The 25,016-nt window shown below is 43.5% G+C and overlaps 1 protein-coding gene across 7 annotated transcripts in view; it reads right to left on the bottom strand.

Moving 5' to 3' along the window:
• Tet (tet methylcytosine dioxygenase-like) overlaps positions 1-25,016 on the bottom strand; it is a 104,130-nt gene that overhangs the window by 45,258 nt on the left and 33,856 nt on the right. For all 7 annotated transcript variants that reach the window (XM_018032947.2, XM_018032944.2, XM_018032949.2 and 4 more), the window contains one exon: positions 680-754. In XM_018032947.2, coding sequence (XP_017888436.1) covers positions 680-754 — 75 coding nt within the window. The remainder of the gene's footprint in view (positions 1-679; positions 755-25,016) is intronic.

The following is a 25,016-nucleotide window of genomic DNA, read 5'->3' as shown; positions in this document are numbered from 1 at the left end:
TCTATACTTGTTAGCACGTAGCTATTTATTATTAGCACTGTTCTTCCGACGTTTGATTTCTTTTTAATTATAGGAAATGCGTTTTTCTAAGGTACATAAACTTTTGCGATTGACTGTATAGCCAATACATCTTTAACAGCCGATTCAAAAGGGTTTTCAACAACTGGCAAAAGGTGAAATGTGATTTTTGAATGATTGCGAACACGAGGCCGTTTACTCGTGCATTACCACGTTTCTAGAATTAGAAACGTGGCGGATAAGTGGAGCCGAGTGCGCTTGAAAAAGAGGAGTGCTCGTCAACAAGAAACACCGACGAGAAAAAGAAGAGAGACGAACTAGGAAAACGAAACCAAATAAAAAAAATGAGCGAACAGAGAAAAGCTCGGGAAAGAGCTTGTACCGGAAACAAGATCCATGAGAGGAGGCGCGTCATAAATACCGTACACTCGTACTCGAAATGCATATCAGACCTCCGACTCTTGAAATTTCGAGCGAATAGGAGGAAAAGGCAGATTACAAATCGGAAAGAATGAACCAATTATGGTTTACTTTCTTATTTGTGACTGCTCATTGTTACCCGTTGAATCATTTTGAATATTTTTTTGGAAACATAATAACGGGTCGTTTAATGGAATCCACTAAAACTTGCAAGATTCAATTATTTAAGGCAGGTACTCACCCTGGTTGCACCTTTGCCTCGGCCTCTCCCCCTCTCTCTGAACGCACCCTCGCCCGTCTGCAGATGGTACAGGTGCTGAAACACAATCGGAAGTTTCATTTAAAAAGACATTCTCGTTATCTTCCGCCTGGATTACCAACATCATCAAGATTTAAGACCTAAATCAGAGCTGCGATCAATTCCAGCCAGAAATCGTTTTTTTCACTCGGAAATGAAACGAAGGTATACGTTTCCATAATTTCCAGTTGACATCGCGAAATCGCGGAGCGCGAGAGAGCTTTCGAATCGTTATCGCAACGACGATGGACTATCGTAAAATCAAGGCAACCGTATCACCTCAATTGACCTCGTTAAGTCCAATAGACGCGCCAATAAAAGTATAACCTTCCAGGGCCAGCGGTATTAGATTAGATTCCCGACGACAAAACGATTTAGATTATTCCGGGGCGAAAGACGGCTGGAGATGCTCACCCGCGGGTTTGATAGATCTTCGATCGGTTCGATAGAAATTAACGGGGATGATTGGAACCGGGAGATTGCAACGCGACGCGAAGGCGTTGAAAATTTGCACCGATAGAACGCATTCACTACTTACATTTACTGTTTCCTTTTCCTTTACATCTTTTTGCCTTTAACTAAGCCTGTCAACCCTTAATCTATTATTTTTGTCTCTGCTTGTTTTTTTTTTCGCTCTTATTTTCTTGTTACCCCTGACATTTACTTATTTTATTTTCGTTCGTTTTTATTAACAGGAAGTATCGCAATAAAAAAGCTGGTCGACCAGTTTCAGCGTTGTTTTTCTAACGTTATTTATTTAGGAGATTAAATGTTAATAAGAAATAGGGGATTTCATATCGTTTCCGTTTTGAAGCGAAGAGGGTAGTTTTCTCGATCGGTCAAATATTCGACGCGATGTTAAAGATTATTTTACGCCAACCCAATTTTAAAAATAAGAAATAGGAATCAATGCAGATCTAAAAATGAACACGAATAAAAGAGGGAGAGAGTACAAAATTTGTAACATTTTTATGGAGTAATTGTTCCTTGTCTACAGTCGCTCAGTGCAGAGACCTGTGTTACCACACCAGTGGAAGAATTCACGACCTTCAAAGGTCATTCGCAGATGGCGCACGTAGTAGACTTGTTAGAGCTTTCAGAATTTTTTCGTCGACGCGTCATGACGCGGGTAAACGTTTAAATTCGTTTCGTGAATAAATGCAAACGTGGGACCACGGAAAATAAGTATAAGACATACAATATTCTACAAATATCTCGCTTTTTAATTCACTCATATGTATGTCAGTAGTATGGACTTTCACGGTTAAATGAAACCGTAACAAAAAAACAATATGCAATATTATGATTTTAATATTACAATGCTCTTATGTTTGAAACAAACTTCTTGAAGTAATAAGAATAGAATTACAGTCAACTGTTGTTTCGAGGGCATGAATAAAAATATTTCTAAAACGACAGTACGTGGAACGAGAAGTCGCGTAATCTTGCTCGATCTTCGCCGAACCAGGTTTCTTTCGGAAGCGATCAGAATCAACGGGCGAACAGTCTCACGAACTGAGCACAGCGGTGAGAAAGAAAGGAAGTAAACGAGAGACGCGAAGATAGAATCAGAGGATGGAGTAGGTGGGACAAGGGTTGTCGAGTAGGTGGTCGGTGGACGTAAGGTGTACGTACGGTGTAAGAGCGAAGCGGATCCCCGCCGCGCGAGTGAACATCGAGGTCCGAGGCAGGCGGAAAACGTCCCCTTCGCGCGCGGCACACGCGTGGACGATTATGGTCTAATTCCCTTGTACGCGCATTCCCACCAACCTACAGCACCTAGCTTACCTACCAACCTACCTGGCTGCCTCGCATGACAGAACCGTCTTGGTGAGCGAACGAGGAAAAGCGTGGTGCATTCGATAAGCGTACGCTCGAAAGATAGGGGTGTGTCCCCTTAATTCCATATCTCTCCTTTTCCCTCTCGCTCCCTCTCTCGCTCGGCTTTTTACACCCCTTCTCCCGCTACGCATCTACTTTTCACCCTGTTTCTTTCTCTCTCGTTCATCGTGACCCTCCATCGGCTCCGTTCATCTTTCTCTCTCTCTCTCCGTGTCGTTCTTCCGTTAAAGCTCCCTTCGATTCGTCGCTTTCTTTGCCCGGCGCACTCTCTTTTTTCCTCTCTCTCTCTCTCTCTCCGCGCTTTTCCGCTCGCCCGGCCCCCGCGCCTCAGCTCGTTGCACCTTTGCGGCACCCTGCTCTCGCGTAAATATCGCGGTTTCTCGGTAAACAGGAGAAAGCTCCGCGCAAAGGGGGACAAACGCACGGCACAGGTACACCCGTTCTGTACGTATACGCATAGATGAGGTGCGTGCACGCACACGGCTGAATTCGCCGCGTTCCTTCGGCAAATCGGTTGCACGGATGCAACCACGAACGATAGAAGCGGTTGGACAGAGAGGGAAAGAGGAAGAAGGGTGAAAGCTGGGACAGAGGGGGTGGAAAGGAGCAAGGGATGCAAGGCAAATGTCAATATCGACGATGCATCGTCAAGAGAGCCGCACTTGGGGCGGGAATGAGGGCGTAATTAATCGTCCAAGCAAAGAAATTCTCTCTTTTGTCATGTCCCCGACCTGCGTAACTCTCTCCTTCGATATGGTAAATTCCGTGTGTTAGCTCTCTCGTTTTGAACAGAGTGAACGACTTCCGAGAACAATTTTTTATATACCAGTGATGAACGAATGGCAAATGATTTAACGATCACTAAAAGTTGACGAGAGATAATAATGTAAAGAAATATTGTAAGCAATAAGAATGAAACTCTCAGAGTTTGATACTATAATTTTACATCACTATTTTGTCCTGCCCTTTTCGCATAATTGCATATGAGCTCATAATATGTGGCAGTGATTTTTCCGTGATACCTTTAACTTTGACAAGGGTCAACCCTTTTATTAATCGAATATTATGATAAGTTTATTAACCGATATTTATCGAAGATATCCGTCAAGAATCTTTCTTCTCCCATTCGATTCAAGTTCGGTTCGATGCTTTCCTTGGGAGGTAAACGGGATGAATGCACGGGAAAACACGTGTTTGACAGCGTTATAATTACCTTATTAGTCTTAAGGGATAATTGCGTTTACGTACCATGATACCATTCGAGATAAATCCATTTTAGTATTAAATATTGCTTTATCATTCTCTATCTACATCTTCTGAACGCATTCTGGCAATTTCCATAAATTCTTCATCAAAGAGGTATGCATCAAGCGTAATAATAGTTGTTTTCGCGTACTCAGAAGTGATCAGGCGATTAATATGGATAATAACAGTAATACCGAAGGGTAGATCGATGAAGACGCAAGAGTGCTCGTTCGTCATCTGTCGTCTGGATCGGCAATTAGAAGCACGCGCTTTCGTGGACAGCTGTCACCGATACGATGATAAGCTAATTAAAATATTTTATAAATTCGTTTTCATGCATCTCGGAGAGCCAGCAGATGTACGGACCACGATAAGAAAACACCCGTCCGCGACGGATGATTTAGAATAGCGTTCGTGCTTCTCGTTTTCTAATTATACCGACTTCGATGAAACGAATCGAAGCTAGCATTCTTATGCGTAGATTGAAGATTAACGACGGCAGCTGGGAATAAATAATTTACGACGACGCAAATTATTGTTCTTTTGTATATTTTACCTCTTCAATGTTTCAAAAATGTTCTTTAGCTGCCAGTGTCTCTCGAAGATCTGTGTTCTCAAGGATTGTAAGTAGACTGAGCGTGTGTCAAGTTCTACTCGTGACAGAGAAAGATGAGTATATACTTTTGAGTTTCCAAACAGACGGGGAAAGGAAACAGCACGGCGGCACCCGGCACTTGTATTTGTCTAAAGCCCCGACGACGGCGAACATTTGCCCGGAAAGATGGCATTCTAACCAAACATGGGCCTGTTCAGATGCAATGATTAGTCCCCGGGACATCTGCGTCTGTTGACAATAAACTCTGCGAGGAAATAGTAAACTCTGATTTTCTACCCCTTTCAGAATGATCCACATTTTCCTCTTCTCTTTTCATTTATCTTACTTCATTAGTTCATTTTTTTCTTCTCTGTAGAGGGAATCCTGCTCTTATTGTGACAAATGATTCGACGTCGTCTCAAGTGGATTAATTACGTGAAATAGATTTCTTCGTCAATTTAGTTGCGACGAGAATTTCCAGAGTAATATAACTTTCCGTGATCTGATTTGCGTCAGCAGGAACATTTCAGAATACTTCAAATGATCCGTAACAGTAATCCAAGTATAATTATTCTCGATTTAAGTTACTACACTTCGCCTCCTTTTTCTTCGCTATTTATTTCACACTCTTATCAAACGGAGCCCCAGCAAAAAAGCAGACGGAAGAAATTCAACGAACGGGTGAAGTTTAAAAAAAAAATAAAACAAAAGAAGAGAAAACGCGTAATGAAAATAACTAGAGAGCGTGCGATACAAAACGGGCATCCGGGATCCCGGATTTCCGTGACTGGTCCTTCGGCTAATGAAAGAATTCGACATTCGACGAGTTCCCTCCTCCGCGGCGCGTCCCTTTGTCTGCTCCTTTCATTCTCTTCGCCGAGCCGAGCGCTCGCGTGAAAGTGTCGCGCACATTCGAGGGTAGTTCGCGATAAAAATGTTTGAATGCGTCGCGACGCGTTCCCCAAAACCGTCCATTTCAATGCCAGAATACGTATGCATATCCTCGAAACGCGTTCCATGCGAAATCTCACTGAAATTCGTCTGAGAATTATGCGTTTGCTAACTATGAAACGTTATCCCCTGTCCCGAGGGTCCTTCTCTAATGTATTTGCAACTGTTTTACTTCCATCGTGGTTACGCGATGTTAGGAGACTGCAGGAGGACTTGATTTCAATATTGAAACATTAAATGGTAATCGTTGCAACTTTCACCTCGTCCTGTCATTATGTACATCATCGTACACGACGATGGTTACCCAGAAGCAATTTGCATGATCAGTAGTTCCTCTTTGGTAATCGATACGTTCTCAAATTGTCGCGGATTGAATGAAGAAACCGAAACGACGGTGTCGAGGGAAAACTGGTCGTCGGAATTCGCGAGAACGGAATAGTTAAAAACGTTCGGTTTCTCGGTTAGCTGACTTTAATTTCGTCAAAGCGTATCCAGCGGGCGACAGATGGTCGGCGCGCCGTTCGAAAGAGCCGTTGCACCCATTAGAAGTGCGACGGTTAAAAATGGTAGGTACGTCCGAAGGACAGGTTATCGAGCGTACCATGTGCACTCTGCGCTTGCAGCAATCGCGTGCGCGTTCACTTTCCTCCTTTGTCCCTCATTCTCTTTTCTTTTTCCCGCGGTATTTTCTCGAAACGATGCGTCCCGCGTATCATCCATTTTCCGTTTTATCTTTGCTCTCCCGCGAGTCCCAGTGTTCCTCGGTTTTTGCATTTCGCAGAGCAAAACGTCGGAATTTCGATAACATCCGCTTTGCGGGATGTAACGTAACAGATTGTTCACGAGTAATCGGCGAATTGCGATTTAAAATCACTTCCGAACCAAGCTTCGGAATAATTTTTCCGAGACGATGACGCATCGGTTCGATTAAAACTGATGCCAGCTTAAATTGACGTTGCCGGCAATAAACACGAAATATTGATCGCGGTAAACGTGAAATACGCAGAATTGTGGCGAGCTAAAGTAAACACGCGACCAGTTGCTATGGAAATTGTTATTTAGTTGATATCGAGACAAAAATGAAACAATCAAACTTTTACTCCCCTTTATCACGTAAACAGATAACAGAATGTGATAGCATCGAAAATCTGTTATCTAAAAATGCCTACCAAACCAAAAATAAATTTAATAAAACTCTATAGAAATTCGATATGATTATAAACGATCGGAAATATAAAACTGGTTAAGTGAACCGAAATCTACATAAATGATACATGGACGGAATTCAGTTCACGATAAAAGGATGGAATCGTAATAATTAAACCGGAATTGCGAATAACAGGACAGGCACGATGTTTCCCATACGGTGAATCGAGTCGACCAGTCTGAACATCTAAAGAAGTATTGTAGTAACAATCGCGAATTATTTCCATGTGGCTAGCTGAAATCGTGACTTTCGAGGGTGCAACGTACGTGCGTGATGACGACATTGTTGGGGAAGGAATTAATTCTATATGTCAGATCGGAGAAACTCAACAACGCAGAACTAAAATGTTTTCCTTTTTCCTAATAAGTTAGACTCGAACTGTAATTACAGGAAAAGATTCATGGGCAATTATATATAGTTTCGGGTCGGTTGCAGCTGAAACAAATGATTTCCTCTATCGTACAAGAAAATGTACTCGAACCCTCACATGACAATTCGTTTGCAGCTGTGTCGTAAACATGCGTCGCTTATTGTTAATGCCACATTGTTGTGATAAATTCGAAAGCGGGCTTAACAAAGCATATATATGAGCAATTTTTTAAGTCTGCTTAACGAGTTTTAACAGCGTTGTTATTGGTCAATTACAATTGCAGAGACTCACGATCAGTGGCCATGTGAACGCGTCGTTGCAAAGTAGCAGTTGCTGTTGGGCCACGATCAACTTAATGCTGCACTGTTGCAGCTGTATCATAAAGCGGTCATTGCATTTTGACAGCGATCAAATTTTTTCGTGAACGGTACACAGCTGTATGGCATGAAATTTCAATTTCCTTCCGTGCTATTTAAAATTCTGAAGGCAATTTAAATTCGTACACAGAACACGTTTTTTGTAAGAGACGAAATGATTGCAAAGAAGTTTTATTGAGAAATATCAAGTTTTATGTTTGTTTTTGGAGTAATGAAAAATTCGTGGATATATTTCGCATGCGCTACAGGCCAACGGTAACGACTTTAATAATTATTTTTACATCGTTTCCGAGTATACGGCGACCTCAGGTCCGTTTCGGTTGGCCGGGTTGCAGCTGCCTTTCCATACAACCCCGTGACACCGTGTACTAGGGTGCCCCGTACTTACGTACACGAACCGACGTTTCACACACTAATAAGAACCTGAAATTGCTGCTACGCTCTCGAAACACGCAGGATATATACCATTTTCCAACAAACTTCCATCTCTCCTTCACTTCCACTTACTACACTGGAACCTTCCACTTGATCGAAGTCTACTTGCTGTTTGCAGGTTCCCTCTACTTATTCCTGTCGACAGGCTTGTTCCTCTGTAAACTACTTTTCGTGTTTTCCACAAGGACAAATGTTAGAACGCAAAAGTAATTTATCGTACATTTTACTATATTTGAACGTAATTTTATTCTTATTCATAGTTTGAATTAAATTGATCTGCGGAAAACACGCCACATGCCAATAAACTTAGCACACAATCGCTCGAAGTTTTCAACCATCTAACTGAAGAGGTATTACTACTATCTTATCCTTCTAAATGATTCATATGAGAACCAACCTAACAACACGTTGTAAATAACCGAACTACTCTCTGTCTGCTTAAACATGGTATATTATAAGGTGAAAATGAATAAGTGAGCTTAATCGCAGTCAATCTTCAAACGCCTCTGCCTGTTTCTCCACTCTCCTAAATCCGTTACCAATTTTCCCACGTAACTACGCCGTCAATAAAATACAATGCGTCTCAATCTATTTTCAGGAAAATGAGAATACGCCTCTAGAGTTAGAATTAGCGTCAGGTGTGGACAGTAACAAGGGTTGTCTTTATACATGTTTAAAAACGAGTAAAGACGAAAACAAGTAACCATTTCTGACAGCCTCGATCTGTGCGACTTCAACAATTCGCTGGTTAATTCAGCGAAATACGCGACGTGTATTCTGTGGTAGGGGAGCCCGGAAAGACTTGAAAAGACTCTGTTTACGGAGTGGATTAATAAGCGGTCGGATATGTAACAAGCCCTCCTCGACCTTCCAACCTTGTTCATGGGAAAACGAGAGGCCCAGATAACTTGTCCATTGTAGGTAGCTTTCCTGAGAAAACTCGAACTCGTTGAGCAAAGCCTGATAGAAATGTAATTAACCGAAGAGACAAGAAAATTGCCATAATTTTTTATTTAAATTACATTACTGTTAATTAGCTGAGTACATAGTAAACCATAATAATGAACGTGTATTAAACTCATCAGCTAACAATAATAACAATTGTATTACGTTTGACAAACTTCCAACCCCTCACCGACTCCTTCACCCTAACTCAAGCATAGCACCACTACCATCGCGCACCACTTTCCTCGCCGTTTTTCCTCATCGTATAATTCTCGGCGCCAACCGAAAGCCAACAAATTAAGATAAATCATCCCCCAACTCCTATGCTTCGCCTCAGCTTCCATTTCCCAGGCACCGACTTTCCCTCCGCGCCAGTCGTAAAATCGAAACGATGTTCGTGTTTGAGAAATTCTCCATTCGTCTCGTAATTCATCCTCGATCGAGTTCCTTTCATTCCGCTATCGAAATAACCCTTTTAGTTGAAGATATTGCGAATCAACTGCCATTTCTTCTCGTTCCTTTGTATTTGTCTCGGAAACGGGCTCGTAACGATATGATTTACGTAATTTTGTTGCATAGAACACGCGGCATTTTCACGTCGCCAGATACTCGTGGTAACGACGCAACAGGAGCAACGCGCGACGCCGCCACGGGCAGGTGTAGCTAATGGATGTAACGTGCTTTTAAAAACAGCGAGGGAATATTTAATGCATGTTTTTGTGCACCAGCTATTATATACCTAATCACGCATGCACCCTTTCTCTCTGTTATTTCTTTATTCTTGGAGAAGGATAATGAAGCTGCTTACAGATTGAGAGTGTTTCATTTACACGTTGATTAATAGTTATTCTCGTAAACCAGGCAATAAATTTTTAAACGTACGTGTGAATTTTTAATTTCTTTGACGTAACCCTTTTCCGTTGGTTACTTAAATAGAATATGTGTGTAACCGATCACGAATTTGACGTAACCAGAATAATTGGCATTTTCGATATTCAAAAGCTAATTCGAGGCTAGGTGGATTGCGTAATAAATGCGACAACGAAAAGCAAGAGTAAATTCGAACGGTTATTATCTCACAATATAGGCATTGCGAAACATCTTTCATTCATTATAATTTTATGTAATTCCCGGCGTTCTCATTAGAAATTTATGTAACCCCGCTGATCGATATATTTCATTCATCTAATTTTAAACCCTCTGCAACAACCTTCACCCAATCTATTATTGCCTCAACTTCGAACTCGTCCCCTCGTTCCTATATTTTCAGTAAAAATTATCCAAATATTTTAATACGTGATCTTTTAAAAAATCCACGCGTAAATTATATCGTCGTCTATTTATTTTCAATTGTAATGTTTTTGCTAACTTGTTAAAGAACAATACTGTTATCATGTAATGAAGTAATACCTAATCATAAGAGTGAGAACACACTTCGCCCATCGACCGGCTTACATTATTAAATCACCCTTCATCCCTGTCACGTCGCTAATTAACGTTTCATCAGCTTTCCAAATAACCTTTCATGCCTACGAAAACTCATTATCAATCCTACATCTATTACAGTCTCGGCCGAAGATACAATCATAGAACCTTCCGTCTTGTAACCGGTCGTCAGTGTCCACGTGGACAGTCCACGTGGTCATGTTATTGTTTCGTGGACGGCGTTTCTCTGATGGGCGACAGGGTGCGACCGGGACGATGTGGGTGCGGAGGGTCAGACACCCCGGAGTCGACCCTCCAGGAGGGATTTCATTCATGATCCCGAAACCCACCCCCGAGTATGTCCTGAGTTTCTCCAGGGGCTGCGAGGGCAAGCGATACATTACAGACAGAAAAGGGTAGCTCTCTCTCGCTCTCTCTCTCTCTCTCTCTCTCTCTCTCTCTCTCTCTCTCTCTCTCCTCCCGGGTGGCTCGTGCTCACCGCGCCATGAGGGCAATGCGACATCTGGAGTAACGGAGAGAAGGACAAGGCCATGGGGGAGAGACTTCGGATTTGGCCATTTGATATCTTAATACCGGGAGGGATGCGCGCGGAAACGCACGGAAAGGTGGAACGCAATGGGGAGAGGGACGAGGGTATCGAGGACGACGCCCTCGACGTTGCATTCTACTTAGCACCCGCTGTTTTGCCACCGAACCAGACCTAGGTCAGTTACCGTCCCTTCTGTCTCGATTCGAGGCTATGTATATCCCTTCCGTACTCTCGCCCCTCCTGGATCCTCCGTGGATCACTTTCCTACAACGATACCCCGGCTTTGGAAACGATAACGCGCGAAACGACGTGTACTGGAGGGTTGTTCGGGGTTTCCCTTGTTACCAAACTGTTTCGCTTGGCTGTTCGTAGTGACAAGTTTTTAGGGATGCTACAGATTATCTTATCCCTCTTACGAGCATTAACTTCCATTTCATTAAACAAAATCTTCGGAATTTAAAATTTTGTAATACAAATTGAGACACTAATATTTATAATTGATAATGTCAGCTAATCATTCAAGAATGGTTCACTAGTCATAGAATCCCGTAGTCTTTTCTATATGTATAAATGTCGTAAAGCAGAATATCTTTAAAGAGACTGAGAAAGGTCGATCTGCTTTGGTCTCATGACCTTGATATCAGAAACGGAATGGATTTCTCTGATGTAGACAGAATCATGTCCCCGACCCTGTCAACAATTGTAACACCACCCTTGCATCGCCCGTTCCCATTCGAAGAGAAGCGAGAGGACCTTTCCACAATCGAGGGTTCTACTTTATCACGGTTTTGTTCTCTCCGCCCCCTTTTTCTACCGTGCCACCTCTCTCCCCATTTCGCACCCTCTTTCCCTCACCCTCGTTTCTTTTATACCGAAGGTGCAGGCAAATCTGCGGGTCCCATGCGAAGCATACGTCACGACATGGGGTCGAGAATGAATCTTTTTAAATTTCACTGCTTTTGTTTATCTGTTGATGAATTCACACCTTTGTGATTAATGTCAGTTGGATAAATTGGAATTTAATAGGAATTATTTCTCGCATGAGTAAATACTGTTTTATAATATTTATATAGAGTGAAGCATGCATCTTAAACAATGCATTTCTAAGCCATGTGGCTTTACAATTGTACGCGTTATTGGTTCGGGAAAAAAGGGGACGAGGATTCAAAGAGCACAATCAGCTCGTTAACACAGTAGCAAAATTGTCAGCAATCCCATTAATCCGCAGAACGTTCTCTACGATCGCGACCACTTGACAATGAACACCGTGCGCAATAATCACCGTTCACCGACGATGTAGCAAAAAGCGGTTCTAATCAAGTGGACTGAATACAGCATCAATTCTCTAGAGAACATCTCACAAATTGCGAGCTTTTAACTATCCGTCGGTTGACATTGTTTCACCAGGAACAATGATCCATCGTCGGAATAGGAAAAATCGTTTCGAAAAAGTCCTTCAGGCCATCGTAAATCAGTTTTATCTCAAGTCAAACTAGCGGTACCATCGGCAAAAAAAAGAACAACCACTGAAATTCGAGTCGACCGTAGGCTCCTATTTCTGACTTTCTTCTTTTTCCTTGTTTAGTATAAAACTAGAAGCTTTAGTTCTTTGAGAATATTATTCTTACATTTAAATCGACTTCTTTAACTTATGGAACCTTTCAAGTGTTCTATATAATTTATCAGAAACGTGTGAACGATTTCTTGATGTTGTGGATAGTCCGTGATGAGGGTGAGACTTTTAATCAGTTTTAATCAGTGTAAACAGTAGGAGGAAACGGAATGCGGAAGTGACCAATACCGAGATCAGTCTACCCAAACAACCTTCGTTCTAGGGTCAAGGTTTCAGCTCTCAGACGTAATATCGCCATCTCACCCACCCTCCAGAGGTCAATACACGGCCATTGTCCGGTGACGCTGACTATTCAAGCTGAATATGACGTTCGAAATCGATATGACTATACCTTCTCATTTGTCTCACTTTCGACGAGGACAGTAAGAACGGAAATCTTGAAAGTTCATATTGCAAACACACAGGTGGAACAATTTCACTGTAGAGAATCTAAAAGAAAATGTTCCTCCAACGAGAATTTCGATTTCCATCTAAATTTCAATTTTCACAACAATTTTTTCAAGCCCCTAGCCGAATTTTATGAAACGGAAGGAAATGCTTGTTTCGGCGTTGCAAAAAGTCGGAGAGCGAGCCCGGCGCGCAATTTTTCAACGACGTTGCCAGCAATCGAACCAATGAACGAACGCACACGCGTGTAAACACGGTCGCATACGTACAACAAACCGTCGAATGTGTCCAACGCACGCTAAACGATCCAACGATCTCTCTTTCTCACTCTCCTCTTTGATCCGTCGATCTCCTTCTCCCTCTCTCTCTCTCTCTCTCTCTCTCCGTGTGCGACATTAACTGTCTACTTCCTAACTTAATCCGTAACTTCCGACGCCGCGGCAATCTGACATCCTTTTTATTTTCATTGGCTCGCTCTCGGGTCCCGTTGTTGGCCGAGAGGGTCTCGGTTCCCAGGATTTTTCTATCCACGATCGCAGAGCAGTGCCTCGCTCCGAACCGAACTACTACTACCGGCCATCCTCTGCTTCAACCTAATCAATTTATATCGTTGCGTTACATACGCGCTCGGCTCTCCTGTCTCTTTCACTCGGTGTCCGTCCTCGTCCTTGTTTTACCACGTCGCGTCGTTCGATCGCCGCGAGCGAAAAACTCGCTCCAGTGAAAGAGAGAGAGAGAGAGAGAAAGAGAGATGGTTACGATAAATTGCTCGTCAGTGGAAGAAAGATAGTTGCGCGTCAGGGAGAGAGATGTCAGAATGTCGTCGACGCTGTCACACTTCCGTTCTCCGCGTTACAGATTCATAAACGATGAATGCAAACCTTTTCCTCTAGTGAATCTAAGAGTCGGCGAACTTGTGAAGTGAATAGCTAATTGATGTTTTCAAACATGCTACCATTATGACTAGACTATCATCCCCGAGGTTAAATTGAACTACTCGTTTCTACTAACGTTCGGGCGAAACGAGTAAAAGGAACTTCGTGTTTGGGCGATGTTAATCACCGACGAATGTCTCGCATTAAAAACACAAACAGTAAATACGAGTAGGAGAGCGTACCACTTAAACCTGACTCCGAAATGTAATCCGGAAAAGAAACAGATACGTAACTAAAACATCAATCCGTACTTCGTCCCAAGCTACTTCACGGAATGAATCACGCGCGCTCGAGGGGAGCGATATACGAGCGTGTCGTCGCTGTCTTATCTGTCAAGGGCTTAAGGATGCAGTAGCCGTTTCAGATCCTCGATAAACAGTGAGGAAGAGATCTACGATACTTCCTGCTTCCTACCTCCTCGAGAGGATCTGGTTTTACTTACGTTGCCTGAAGGAGCAATCGTCAACTTGTAAAACCATCCTCATCGTAATTTATCGTTCTGCGCGACGCGATAAGGATTCACCTGCGCAAGCTCGCACACGCACCGGAAGCAGGTCTTTCTCCTAGGACAACGTGACGAAGAATTTTTCCATTCACTGAGTAATCTTGCGCATCGTGAATTTTATTTTAAATTACTAAAAAGGGACAAATTGTTATGATTATTTCGTGGATGAGAAATATGTCTGATCATTAACGACATCATTTGGTGTATATTCAGTGCAAATCCCAATTATTCGACTTACGTTAAACGGCACGTATTATACGCAGTGGTCCCGATCTCTAATTACGTTGCTTTTTGTAAGCCATCACCCCGTTATGCGTGTACGCACTCGCGTACTTATATCAGAAGTACGGCACATCCACGGCGGAGAGGGACGCGTATAATTATGTTAATTAATACGTTAATACCCGGCGAATGTATAAAATGGTAATTAATGTATTAATGAGTGTACGAGGCTGCAATTTGGCGTCACCAGGGAGGTAAGGGTAAGATCATCGACGGGAAGGCAGATAAATTTCACTGACAAAGTAATTACCGGCCTCGAAACGCAATTTTATACTGGCACACCGATTACCCGTTGTATATAGGTGCCCGTGTGTCCGCGGCTCCAAAGTATTGGAGCACATGTCACGCACACGTGTGACATTTAACGAGCATCGAAATAAAACTGCAGGATGTAAATTTTTATCGAGAATCGTTCGCATAACCGGGGACACCTTTTCTCATAAATTAGAATAGACAAATAATCATTTTCTATTTTAAATAATGATAAATGGTAGCTTCTGTCTCATTGAAAGACGTCAAGCGTTTGTTACCATTTGCTGTTTCGAAACGGAAGCTGGAGTAATTTTGTTATCTCTAAGTAGAAAAGGAAATAATGATTTTCGCCTAGCGTTTTCAAGTGGAAGGGAAAATAAGAGAACATTCTCGAGTGGAAAAGAAAATAGCGAGCTCGTTCCGAGGCGCGGAGGAACACGGTCAAGACGTTCATCAGATTTCAAAGCGCGGCGAGGTTCTCTATTGGAGAACACAATCAAAGTCGAAACGATAAGAGAGTCGTAAACTCCGTTCTTCAAACTCCTATTATATAATTTCTACAGTTCGTCTAAATAAAAAAGGAGCATAAATAATTTTCTTTTTTATTTATTGTACGTACTAGACGAAGTACTAAATGTTCTGATTATTCAGAATTAAAAATTTCACCCTCTGTTTATTTAGTACAACCCATGTAATTCGACCGTTGCACAACGGATTGCATAAAAATGTATTCACACTAAAATCACGATGGATGTCGACCATGAAAACACCGGTTACCGTCCCGGAAGAAGGGGCACCGTCGTGAACCCCTACGCATGGAAAGTATTTGTTTCGCGTACGTACATACATTACGTACAAATGTGATCGACACGCGGGACGAATCGATCAGGAGCCTGAGACCAATTACACACGCGACGGCCACCGCGCGGCGTTCGTTGCGCGGCGACATTTGCATGGAGTTATGAAGAAATTCTTGAAACGGCGAGCACCGTTCGCGGGAATCCTGACGATTTTAATTAAACCCGGACAATACGACGAGCGAGATATCGATCCCGCCCATCCCTCCTACGCCGGATACCTTAAAAACTTCCGAGGTTCTCGAAGACACTCGGTCCGTACGCTTTGCCGTGGTTATCGACATTTCGAACTTTTTATCACGGCAAACATTTATATACGACTTTTTACCCGACACGAAACTTACTCCGGCTATCGAGAATCACCTATGACACGCGAAGAATAGTCACGAGTTGTGCTAGATAAATTTATGCAGAACAGATAACGCACACGCTTTCTTTACATTTTATCGTTGAGCAAAGCCGAGGAAATCTCGACGGTAAACAAAACTTCAACGAGGTTCTATCATTAGAAAAAATATATTCCATATTTTCCGTATATTAATCTCTATTCATAATACATTTCATTCAATTTGACGAAGCAGAAAATGTTCAACACCTTCACAGGTAGAAAATCACATAATGACGCGTACAAAGGCAAATGGTTTCCCATGGGATTCCAGGTATGAAAGGTGTCGAATAACCCTGGGCCGAGGTCAGTTTGCGGAACGGTTATTGGGACGAAACCCTCCTACGGGATTTGTGATCGACGAGATCCATGGATCGTATGCGAGCGTATGCATAATACGAGATACGTGCCGGTGCATAATGCGACATGTGTTCTTCGATCGTCGCGATGCCCGACGTGATTCGTCATTGGGTAATTTCGTCGTGGAGACGGAAGTGCCGGCAATTTTCTAAGAGTCCATCATTTTAACGAACCTCGCTCGTCCGTTCGTCACCGTTCCACTGGCGAATAGATTTGAAAAGTTTAATTCAATAACATAGAACGAATTCCTTCTATATCAAGAGAGGAAGGAACACTCGCCAATGGTTTTTCTTGGAAAATTTAATTGACTTAACTAGCTTTCATCCTGAAAGGATAGAGGATCGTGTTCCTAAGAATGATAGGTGATATGAATAAAACATTTGCGTGCATATTGTAGTTATTAGACGCTTAACGCTCCCCTTCGCATCGAGCATTTAATCGTGCATTAAGTTCATTAGAGTTCCGAGATCTCGTGTGAGTCACATTTTTTACGCTTCGAAGCGCGAACCGGTAATCGGAGAAATTTGAAATTATAATCGGCGCATCCCTATAGAAGAAAGAAATCTAATTACTTAGATACCAATGTAAGTTTGAGAAACAATCTGTGTCTTCTTTTTAATCAATCAAAGAAAACAAAGAGTAAGTGCAGTATGTTAATAGAAATATTAGAACGTGAAAGAAAAAAAGCAAATCGCGAGCGAGTGATGCGGCATGGAAAATGCAAAAATGAACGTGAGACTGTGGAACCCGCGTTTGACCAACGTTACGGCGTCATCATCATCATAATCATGATCGTCAATCCTTCGGGCGCACCGTGCTCGCGCACAGACGCGCGCGTAATGTATGTCTGTAGGTTAATGCAATTCACTCAGATCTCATTGGGTGAATTGTACCGGCAGAGAATTGATTGATTGGCTGTTTCGTTTCAGCCTCGTACAAGCCGAACACCGCTCCGCGGCGCGTTCTATCCGCGTCTATCCACGAAAACTGCACGCTGATAATAACAAGCGATTCCTCGTGGAACGTCCCTGACCCTCGCTGACGTTATCGGTCCAAACGGGAGAGCTCAATACCACTTGTCTTATATTAAAAGTATGATCTTCACCTTTTACCTTTTTATTATTGTAAATACACAAAAGTAAAAGTTTTTTTTTTAAATGTCTACTCAATTTTTAATTATTTGCAACTTTCAACCCTATCCTGACATTTTCCCAAACTCTAGTCGTGTTCAAATAGAACACTCGTTCTGCGTCCGATTTGAACTCGTTCCGGCGTATAAAAAGCAACCCCTATCGAGATCATCGCAGAATCCGGTCGCTTTCAGAGAAGACAATGCCATTTCCCCGATTTCTCATCATTCAGCGACGGGTTGCATCGCGTGTACATACGCGCGCGCGAGAGAGAGAGAGAGAGAGAGAGAGAGACGCGCGACGTCACGTCGTCGTCGTCGTCGGTATTGCGTGCATTCACGCACGCACATGCGCCGTGCGCGCATCGAGGCGGCAGATGTTCAAACGCGGAGTGGAAAACCGGTCGTGTTGATGTAGCTGCCGTCGCGAATCGCTATAAAAATATCCGGCATTGTCTGCGATGCCCGAGCCCGTAACGGTCTCTACACGCTTCAGCCACCGAAACGCTTCTTTCTCCTCCTTTTCCTTTATACTCTCTCTCTCCCTTTTTATCGGTTCTTCTCTCACGCGTTTTATCCCCGTTTTTACGCGTCAGATCTAAAGCTTGTTTGGGAAAATCGTGCGAAAAACGTCAGACATTTGACTTTCTGTTATTTGAGGTACGAAAGCAATCTTGAGACTCGGTAAAGCGAATAATTTTATAGATTTACTTTCTATGAGAGCTAAAACAGGGAACGTTACACCAATGATTCAAATCTTACAATAGGCAAAATTGACTCAATTTTCCAAGTTCTCCAATATCATCATCAACTACAAGATTGCGTAACGAATCACCCTACTGGTAAAAGAACGTCAGATTGAAAGCATCAGCAATTTGGTTAAAAAAAAAAGGGAGGGGAGTGCAAGGCGACGGCAGGATGCATCTAATCCGTTTAACATGACAAAAAGGACGAGCACGATGCGCGTCATCGATTCTGGGGCAAAATGCATGAGCGGGAACAACAAAAGGCCAGGTATATCTTGGGTAATCGTTTCACGACGCGACGGGGAGGGGCTAACGAGATAGATCGGGAGAGAGAGAAAGAGAGACCTCGGGAGAGAGGAGGAGAGCCAGGTCAGAAATATAATAATTGTAGACAGCTGCTCTCGCGTTGGGTGAGAGAATCGCTCGCTCCTGACACCCGTGCTAAATTGAACGCAGTGCCGACGATCCAAATTATTTATTCCCTTTCTCTCATCACTCCAAACTTTCTTCGATCGATCGCTCATTCTCGATCACAAGCTTAGATTCTTTCGTTATATTCCAACATTTACGTTGTTTCTCATATCTAAAGTACAGCTCGTTTGAAGATTTGAAATCTACAGTAATTTAAAGAAACTTGTTTTTAATGGAACGGGCCGAGGTTAATTATGAATCTTATATTTCATGTAATAAATTGGCTAAGAAATACGGACGGGACCAATTATGGAACCTTGCCAGGGGAAGAAGAATGAGAATAAAAATACGAAAGACGCATGGATATAGACACAGAAAAGCTCGTAACTGTACGTGCATATATGAAATTAGAACGAGCTCTGTAGAACGGTTTACTTTCGGGTCCGCGTCCAGGAATTCTGACGATCGAAATAAACATCCGTCCGCATCCACGCTTCCTCTATGTTTATTCCCGTGACGTTTTCCACCGTAAAAGGAAATGGATTTCCTCTGCACGTGGTTCTCGTTTCGGGATCGTGGCGCAGCCTCCATGGAGACTGGGCAACGGTGAACATCTGTCTGCGGCCAGTTGTCGCCCGGCTAGATTAAACGTACGATCGTTACGATCGTTATTGTTGTCGGCGTTGTATCGGTGAACGAATCGATTCGAACGGAACGGCACGGATCTCCGGGATCCCGCGAATTAATATCACGCCGGTGATCGCTGATAAATCATCGAGGACTAACGCCGGATTAACGGGGGTATCCAGCGACCAGATGTGCCAGTCATTTCTGGGAAAGATGGCGCCCGATCCCGTGCAGCACCCTTCCGTCCTCAGCGTTTCGCCCCTTTTTTGCTCGTTTTTAATTGCCACGAGAAATCCAAGGAAAAATTTTGTTCGCCGTCGAACAAAAAAAGATTGTCAGATTAATCATTAAGGAATGTTTCTTTTTATGACAGAAGCTGTATTTTCTGTTGAAAACATCTCCGGTCGATGACTCGACCGGGCCAGCTCGTTTATCCGGATTAGCTCTCATAAAATTTTTACGTTTCCCCCGTGGAACGCATGTTTCCCAATACGTAGAAGATAAAGAGGTATACTTCCATTTGTATACCAGTTTAACTACGTAGTACACCGTAGAAACAAGAGCAGGCGTATCGGAAACATAGTTCTGAATACTTCGTACAATTCCCCAATTACCAGAATGGTGTCTGAATATTTCAACGAACCCCTCTAACAATGTCTCTCATGGAATTTACTATTCTCTATAGATCAGGGTACTACATCGGATAGTTGCGAAGACAGTCGAACGCGGATCCCGAACTGGGTCTAAATATTTTAATAAGCCGGTTCCCCTAAACGCTAATCCCGATCCCCGTGGAATTTATTATTCCCCATAATTCTCGTCCACGCGCCAACGCACGCCTCTCGATGCCCGAAACCAGAGCAACACGGCGATTAAAGCGAATCGATCCGCGACTATCGCCACTCGAAGCGAAGAAAAGAGGGGAACGGGAAGTGTCACAAGGAGGGTGGGTCGTAGCCCATAAATTCCAGAAATCTAAAACCGGGGTGGAGAAGAATTCTCCACAATGTGACGCATTAGGCACGGGAAAAACCCCCGTGGTGAGAGTGAAACGACTCCAGAGTTCGGCCGCGCTACCCCGTACATCCTCGGAGAAAAACGTCTCCCATGGTAACCATAGTAACTGTACAAACACGATGGCCGACCCAGCTTCCGGTTTCGCATCGCGACAGCTGCGAGGATCTAGTTTCTCTAGGCCTGCATCGGGAACGCAGAGGCTCGCGGCCGTCGAAAGACGCCTGCTGGAAAAGAATCGATCATCCCCTGACTAGCCCTCTCCTTCTCTCTCGCAGCTTCTCTCTTCCCGACTGCGACGCTGTTTGCTGAACTTCTTCCAGCGGAGGCGGTGATTAATGTTTACCACGAAATCGTACTGCAAGTCAGTTTAATGAAACCTTGTACCCAAGTATTGATCCATTCTGATCGGGAAAGGGTAAGATTAGGTATACGGTCATCGGAAAACAGGGTTCCAGTGATCTATTGCTCTGCGAAGAATTGTCTACGGCTACGTTATTACTAAAACTATTTCTTGAATGTTATAATCTAGTTTACAATTATTAACAAGAAAACATTTTATCGTACGCTGAAATGATATATTCTTATCAAACCGGACCGAAACGTTTAACTATATTAAAATTCTTAAGCAGCGATAGTGGCAGAAGTGACGATCCGCTGGTTTATCGGAGGGCAAGCGTGCGCGAATTGCGGCGACGGATCTAATTGGAGCGAGCTTGATCTATCCTCATGTAAATGAGCGTAATTAGCGTGCAACATAAATCAAGACAACGGCAGGGTACGATCGATTAGCCCGCGAGGGATAGAATCGAATACAGAGACACGAGAGAAGGGGAGGTAGCGAGGGAAACGACGTACAGCTTCCGACCTGATTTTCCTCTAGAATAAAACTAATGACCATTCGTAATTGGAATTAGCTGTGGCTTAACTGTACTATTAGGGTGCGCTCACCGAAATTAAAATCGCCATTTTGTTAGACGTAGGAGGGCTGCAAGATCCAGTTGGATCGTTCGAGATGCTGCGGCCGGATCCGAGATATTACTCGGGATTTCACTGTCAATTTCGCTAGCCAGATTGATAGACCAAGGGTTGAATGTCAGAGATACAAGATAATTTAGTGGTTGGATCTCGAAGAGCTTGGAATCTCTCGAGCATGGGAATTTCAATATACATTCGGAAATTAATAATTACGTGTGAGACAGAAAACAGGAACTCTTATACATATTAATGAAATATATAATCCAAAATCTTGATAAATAAATAATGATAAAACGACGCCTGATGCAACATCTATAGTTGTTTCATTAAAAGTTCTCAATGGTAACTTTTTCCGGTAAATCCGTTTTGCTAGGCTAGCGATTTTCCTGCTATCTGAGTCACCGGGTGACCCCAACCGATGAACTCACTGCCATATACCTCCACATTGTAGCTCCTATCGCTTGGGAGACTGTGACTAATAGGGAGATACAATGCAATAAATTCTCTATTGTATAGATGGAACTTTATGTGAACGCGCTCGAAACGCGCTCCAGCGAATATTGCGATTTGACTTGAATTGTTCCATGTAATGAAACTGTACGTGATATATTACCTTTCTACATTTGCAGTAAGGATTATTAAGAGTTCTTTGAGAATGTGCAATATTTCTTTTACAGTTCCGAATTGCAATGCATTTCAACGAAGTTCTATAAATTTTTTTAAATCGCTCGTCATTATAGAACTTATCTTCTTAAAACAGGAGAAAGTTCGCTGGAAACGATAAGACGCTGTTAAAGCAGAATGATATAATTAGACGGTCCACGGGAAAACGATAGCCGCGTTCGGTGCACCGGCTGCACGGCGTCTCTAATCATCGAGCTGCCGGCCCAATTGGGTCAATTAAGAGCGGCCGATTCGAAAGCCCTTCCATTTTCGCGCGAGCAATTTCAAGTCGAGTGCGTCAGAGCCCAGCGCTCGGTGCCATGGTGTCCCATGGCGCAAATAAATCACGCGTAAGTGTGCTTTGCGCGCTGCTGCGCAGCCGGTCGCGCCTTATGCGCGTTCGGGAAACGTGGAAATTAATCATCCGTTCGGTCGGGAACCTCGCAGTTCATTCATTTTTAATCCAATCCAATGAGACTCGGTTCTATTGTCTTCATAAAAGTTCTCCTTTTCGATAACATAACTTTTCTATTTGAGAGTTCCGGAGATTGAAATCGAAATTGAATTTACAAATAGAATATTTTTGAAGACGCGATACTGACAGCCAATAGCCTGTGTTTGCGAAAGGGATGAAATCGGATTGCATTATTTATGTGTCAAAAACGTTCCGACGTAAAGCCGTATTCACAGTGAGCACAAGAAGGGTGTATGACGAATGAGGGAACGCACGTAAGAAGACATTGCGTGACAGGTGACACAGTGCTGAGTTCTGACAGAGGGGGTTCGCGATTGGAGAAATCAATCTTGTAGAAAGTAAAACAAGGTTAAGACTGCACTAAGAAAAGATAGACCTGACCACAGAAAATGACTCAAGCTATCTTATCAACGTACTGTTACTGATTTGACAAATGATTCATGGAAAAGCTTGGATATCGCCGATCGCGTTTGAACTTGGTTGGACATCGAAGGCGTGTGCACGGCTGTACACCGATTATCCTTCATCGTCGGCGATAGGTACATACCGTACCAACTAGATTCGCTTTTATGACGTCATAATGAACCGACAATCAGCAGCATTGTCGACATAATTCCCGTGCCGTTGTCTCACTCGGTCCCGCGCCGGTCTTCCTTTCGACTTTTCCTATCCTCTTTCCGTGCATCGGTCACGCCGATGCTCCTTCGTCCGTGACAAGGCAACAGCTGCCCTGCCGAAAGGATCCTCCAGGACTGTCTACACAACTTTTCGAATTCTTTCTTAAACATACGCCGCTCACGCGTTACGTTCAAAAATTCATTTCGAGATGTTTTTCTCTTTACAGAAAAATATTACAATTCTCTTCGTAGGAAAATATACATTCGTCATACATTTTATAAAAAAATGAAATTTCATTCCAACGGATTTACTCCCGAAGTGAATGAAAATAAAAGGAATCCCACCCTCTACCGTTTCGACTTCCAACAATCGGAGAATCATCATCTCATCGGTACTTGTCTCAGGCACAGAGAAACCAGTTCCAGCCTGGTTTCGACGGACAATCGAATATTTATGCGCGCGCGTTCCTCTGCGATCCGCAGAGACACGTACAACGTATACATATGTATGTAGGTGCATACAATTGAATAGGACAGAGAGAGAGAGAGGACAGTTTTGCGAGCGAATCGTCGCGGCGGAGCCAAACGAACTTAACCAACCGACCAAACGAGAGAGCGGCCCGTCCGGCACGGGGCAATGTAACGAGATTCACAGCGTGTCACGCAGCGGGGTGCGACAGATCGCGGAATCGTAGAAAAGGGATGAAATGATGCGCCACTAATTCCCTTACGACTGGTGATCGATCCTTCGCGTCGTTCGTTACGCATTCTACTTAGTTCGGTGCACGTGCGCCAAAACAGAAAACGTGCTCGAAGTACGTGTGATACGATGCGCGATACGATATACGAAAGTATATACCTGTACACAGATGTATGCGAGCGCGTATACACGGACAGTGGAACGGTTCATCACGTATGTATATAGGACAGAGGCAGCAGCTGTCAGACAGCTGTAAGGGCCTTTTTACCTGCTCCATCCCAGCGTGCGTAGAACGTAGTCCGGTAGCGCGGCGGCGGCGCATCCACGGTCGAAGCAAAAAAGAATCGAAAAGCGAACGGGAGTTAGGGCAGAAGAGCGCACTAACGCGTGACAGAGGAAACAACGTCGCGTCCGCGTCCGCGTCCGCCGGCAGCACGTGCAGTTCGTGCGACCGCGAAACGAAAAAAGATAATAAGACCGCCCTTTTCAACGGGCCATCTAGAACCCTGAACAGTGCCCGGGGTCTGGTTAGTTTGATTTGCGGATCACCGCGCCGATTATGGTATCAGGGATCGGTCCGGAAGGATTCTTCAAGCATATCTTGGCATTGGGATAACTGCTGTGGCAAATTCGGTGGATACACTTTAATCAAACTGGCTGAGAATTAATATATTGAATTATTGAAATGGCCGATTTAAAGGATCTCATTCAATCTTCAGTATTTCTGTTATTATTTTATACGAGACAAAATTATACGTTTCAACTCTATGTACTATCCATGATAACGGAGAGAGCAACATCCGTTTTGAGGACCTTTGGTTTTTCATCGGGCGAGTTGGCGCGGAATTTCGCCGGACGGGGTGTCTTGAGTTTCCCTTTCACGGGATTGACGCGCGAACTCAAGGTCTTGCCTTGGCTTCAGGGTCGGTGCCACGGCCCGGAGTGTGAAACGCGTTGAAGAGAAACAGAGAAACACGGAGAGCCTCTCCAACGTCTCTCTCCTTCCTCTCTCTCTCTCTTCATCCACCCGTAGCCTTCTCTTTCTCGCACGCTTGTATCGATCCGACTGTGGCTGCCGGATGTAGTATCTTCGACGCAAACGCAAAACCGAGCGAAAAGGTGAATGCAAACGCGAAATTAGACACGCGGAGAGCGCGCGCGCGCGCTCGTTGCTTATAAAAATCCGTGGAACAACAAATACACACGGGGCCTTTAAACCGTCCATCGAGTTTAAGGATGTATTGGCTATACAGTCAATCGCAAAAGTTTATGTGTCTTAGAAAAACGCATTTCCTATAATTAAAAAGAAATCAAACGTCGGAAGAACAATGCTAATAATAAATAGCTACGTACTAAACAGTATAGAAGGAAATATCCAATTA

The sequence above is a fragment of the Ceratina calcarata genome, unplaced genomic scaffold (assembly GCF_001652005.2).
Source record: "Ceratina calcarata isolate Rehan_Ccalc_2016 unplaced genomic scaffold, ASM165200v1 scaffold60, whole genome shotgun sequence".
In the NCBI taxonomy this organism is placed as follows: Eukaryota; Metazoa; Arthropoda; class Insecta; order Hymenoptera; family Apidae; genus Ceratina; species Ceratina calcarata.
This window is presented reverse-complemented; position numbering and strand designations above follow the sequence as displayed.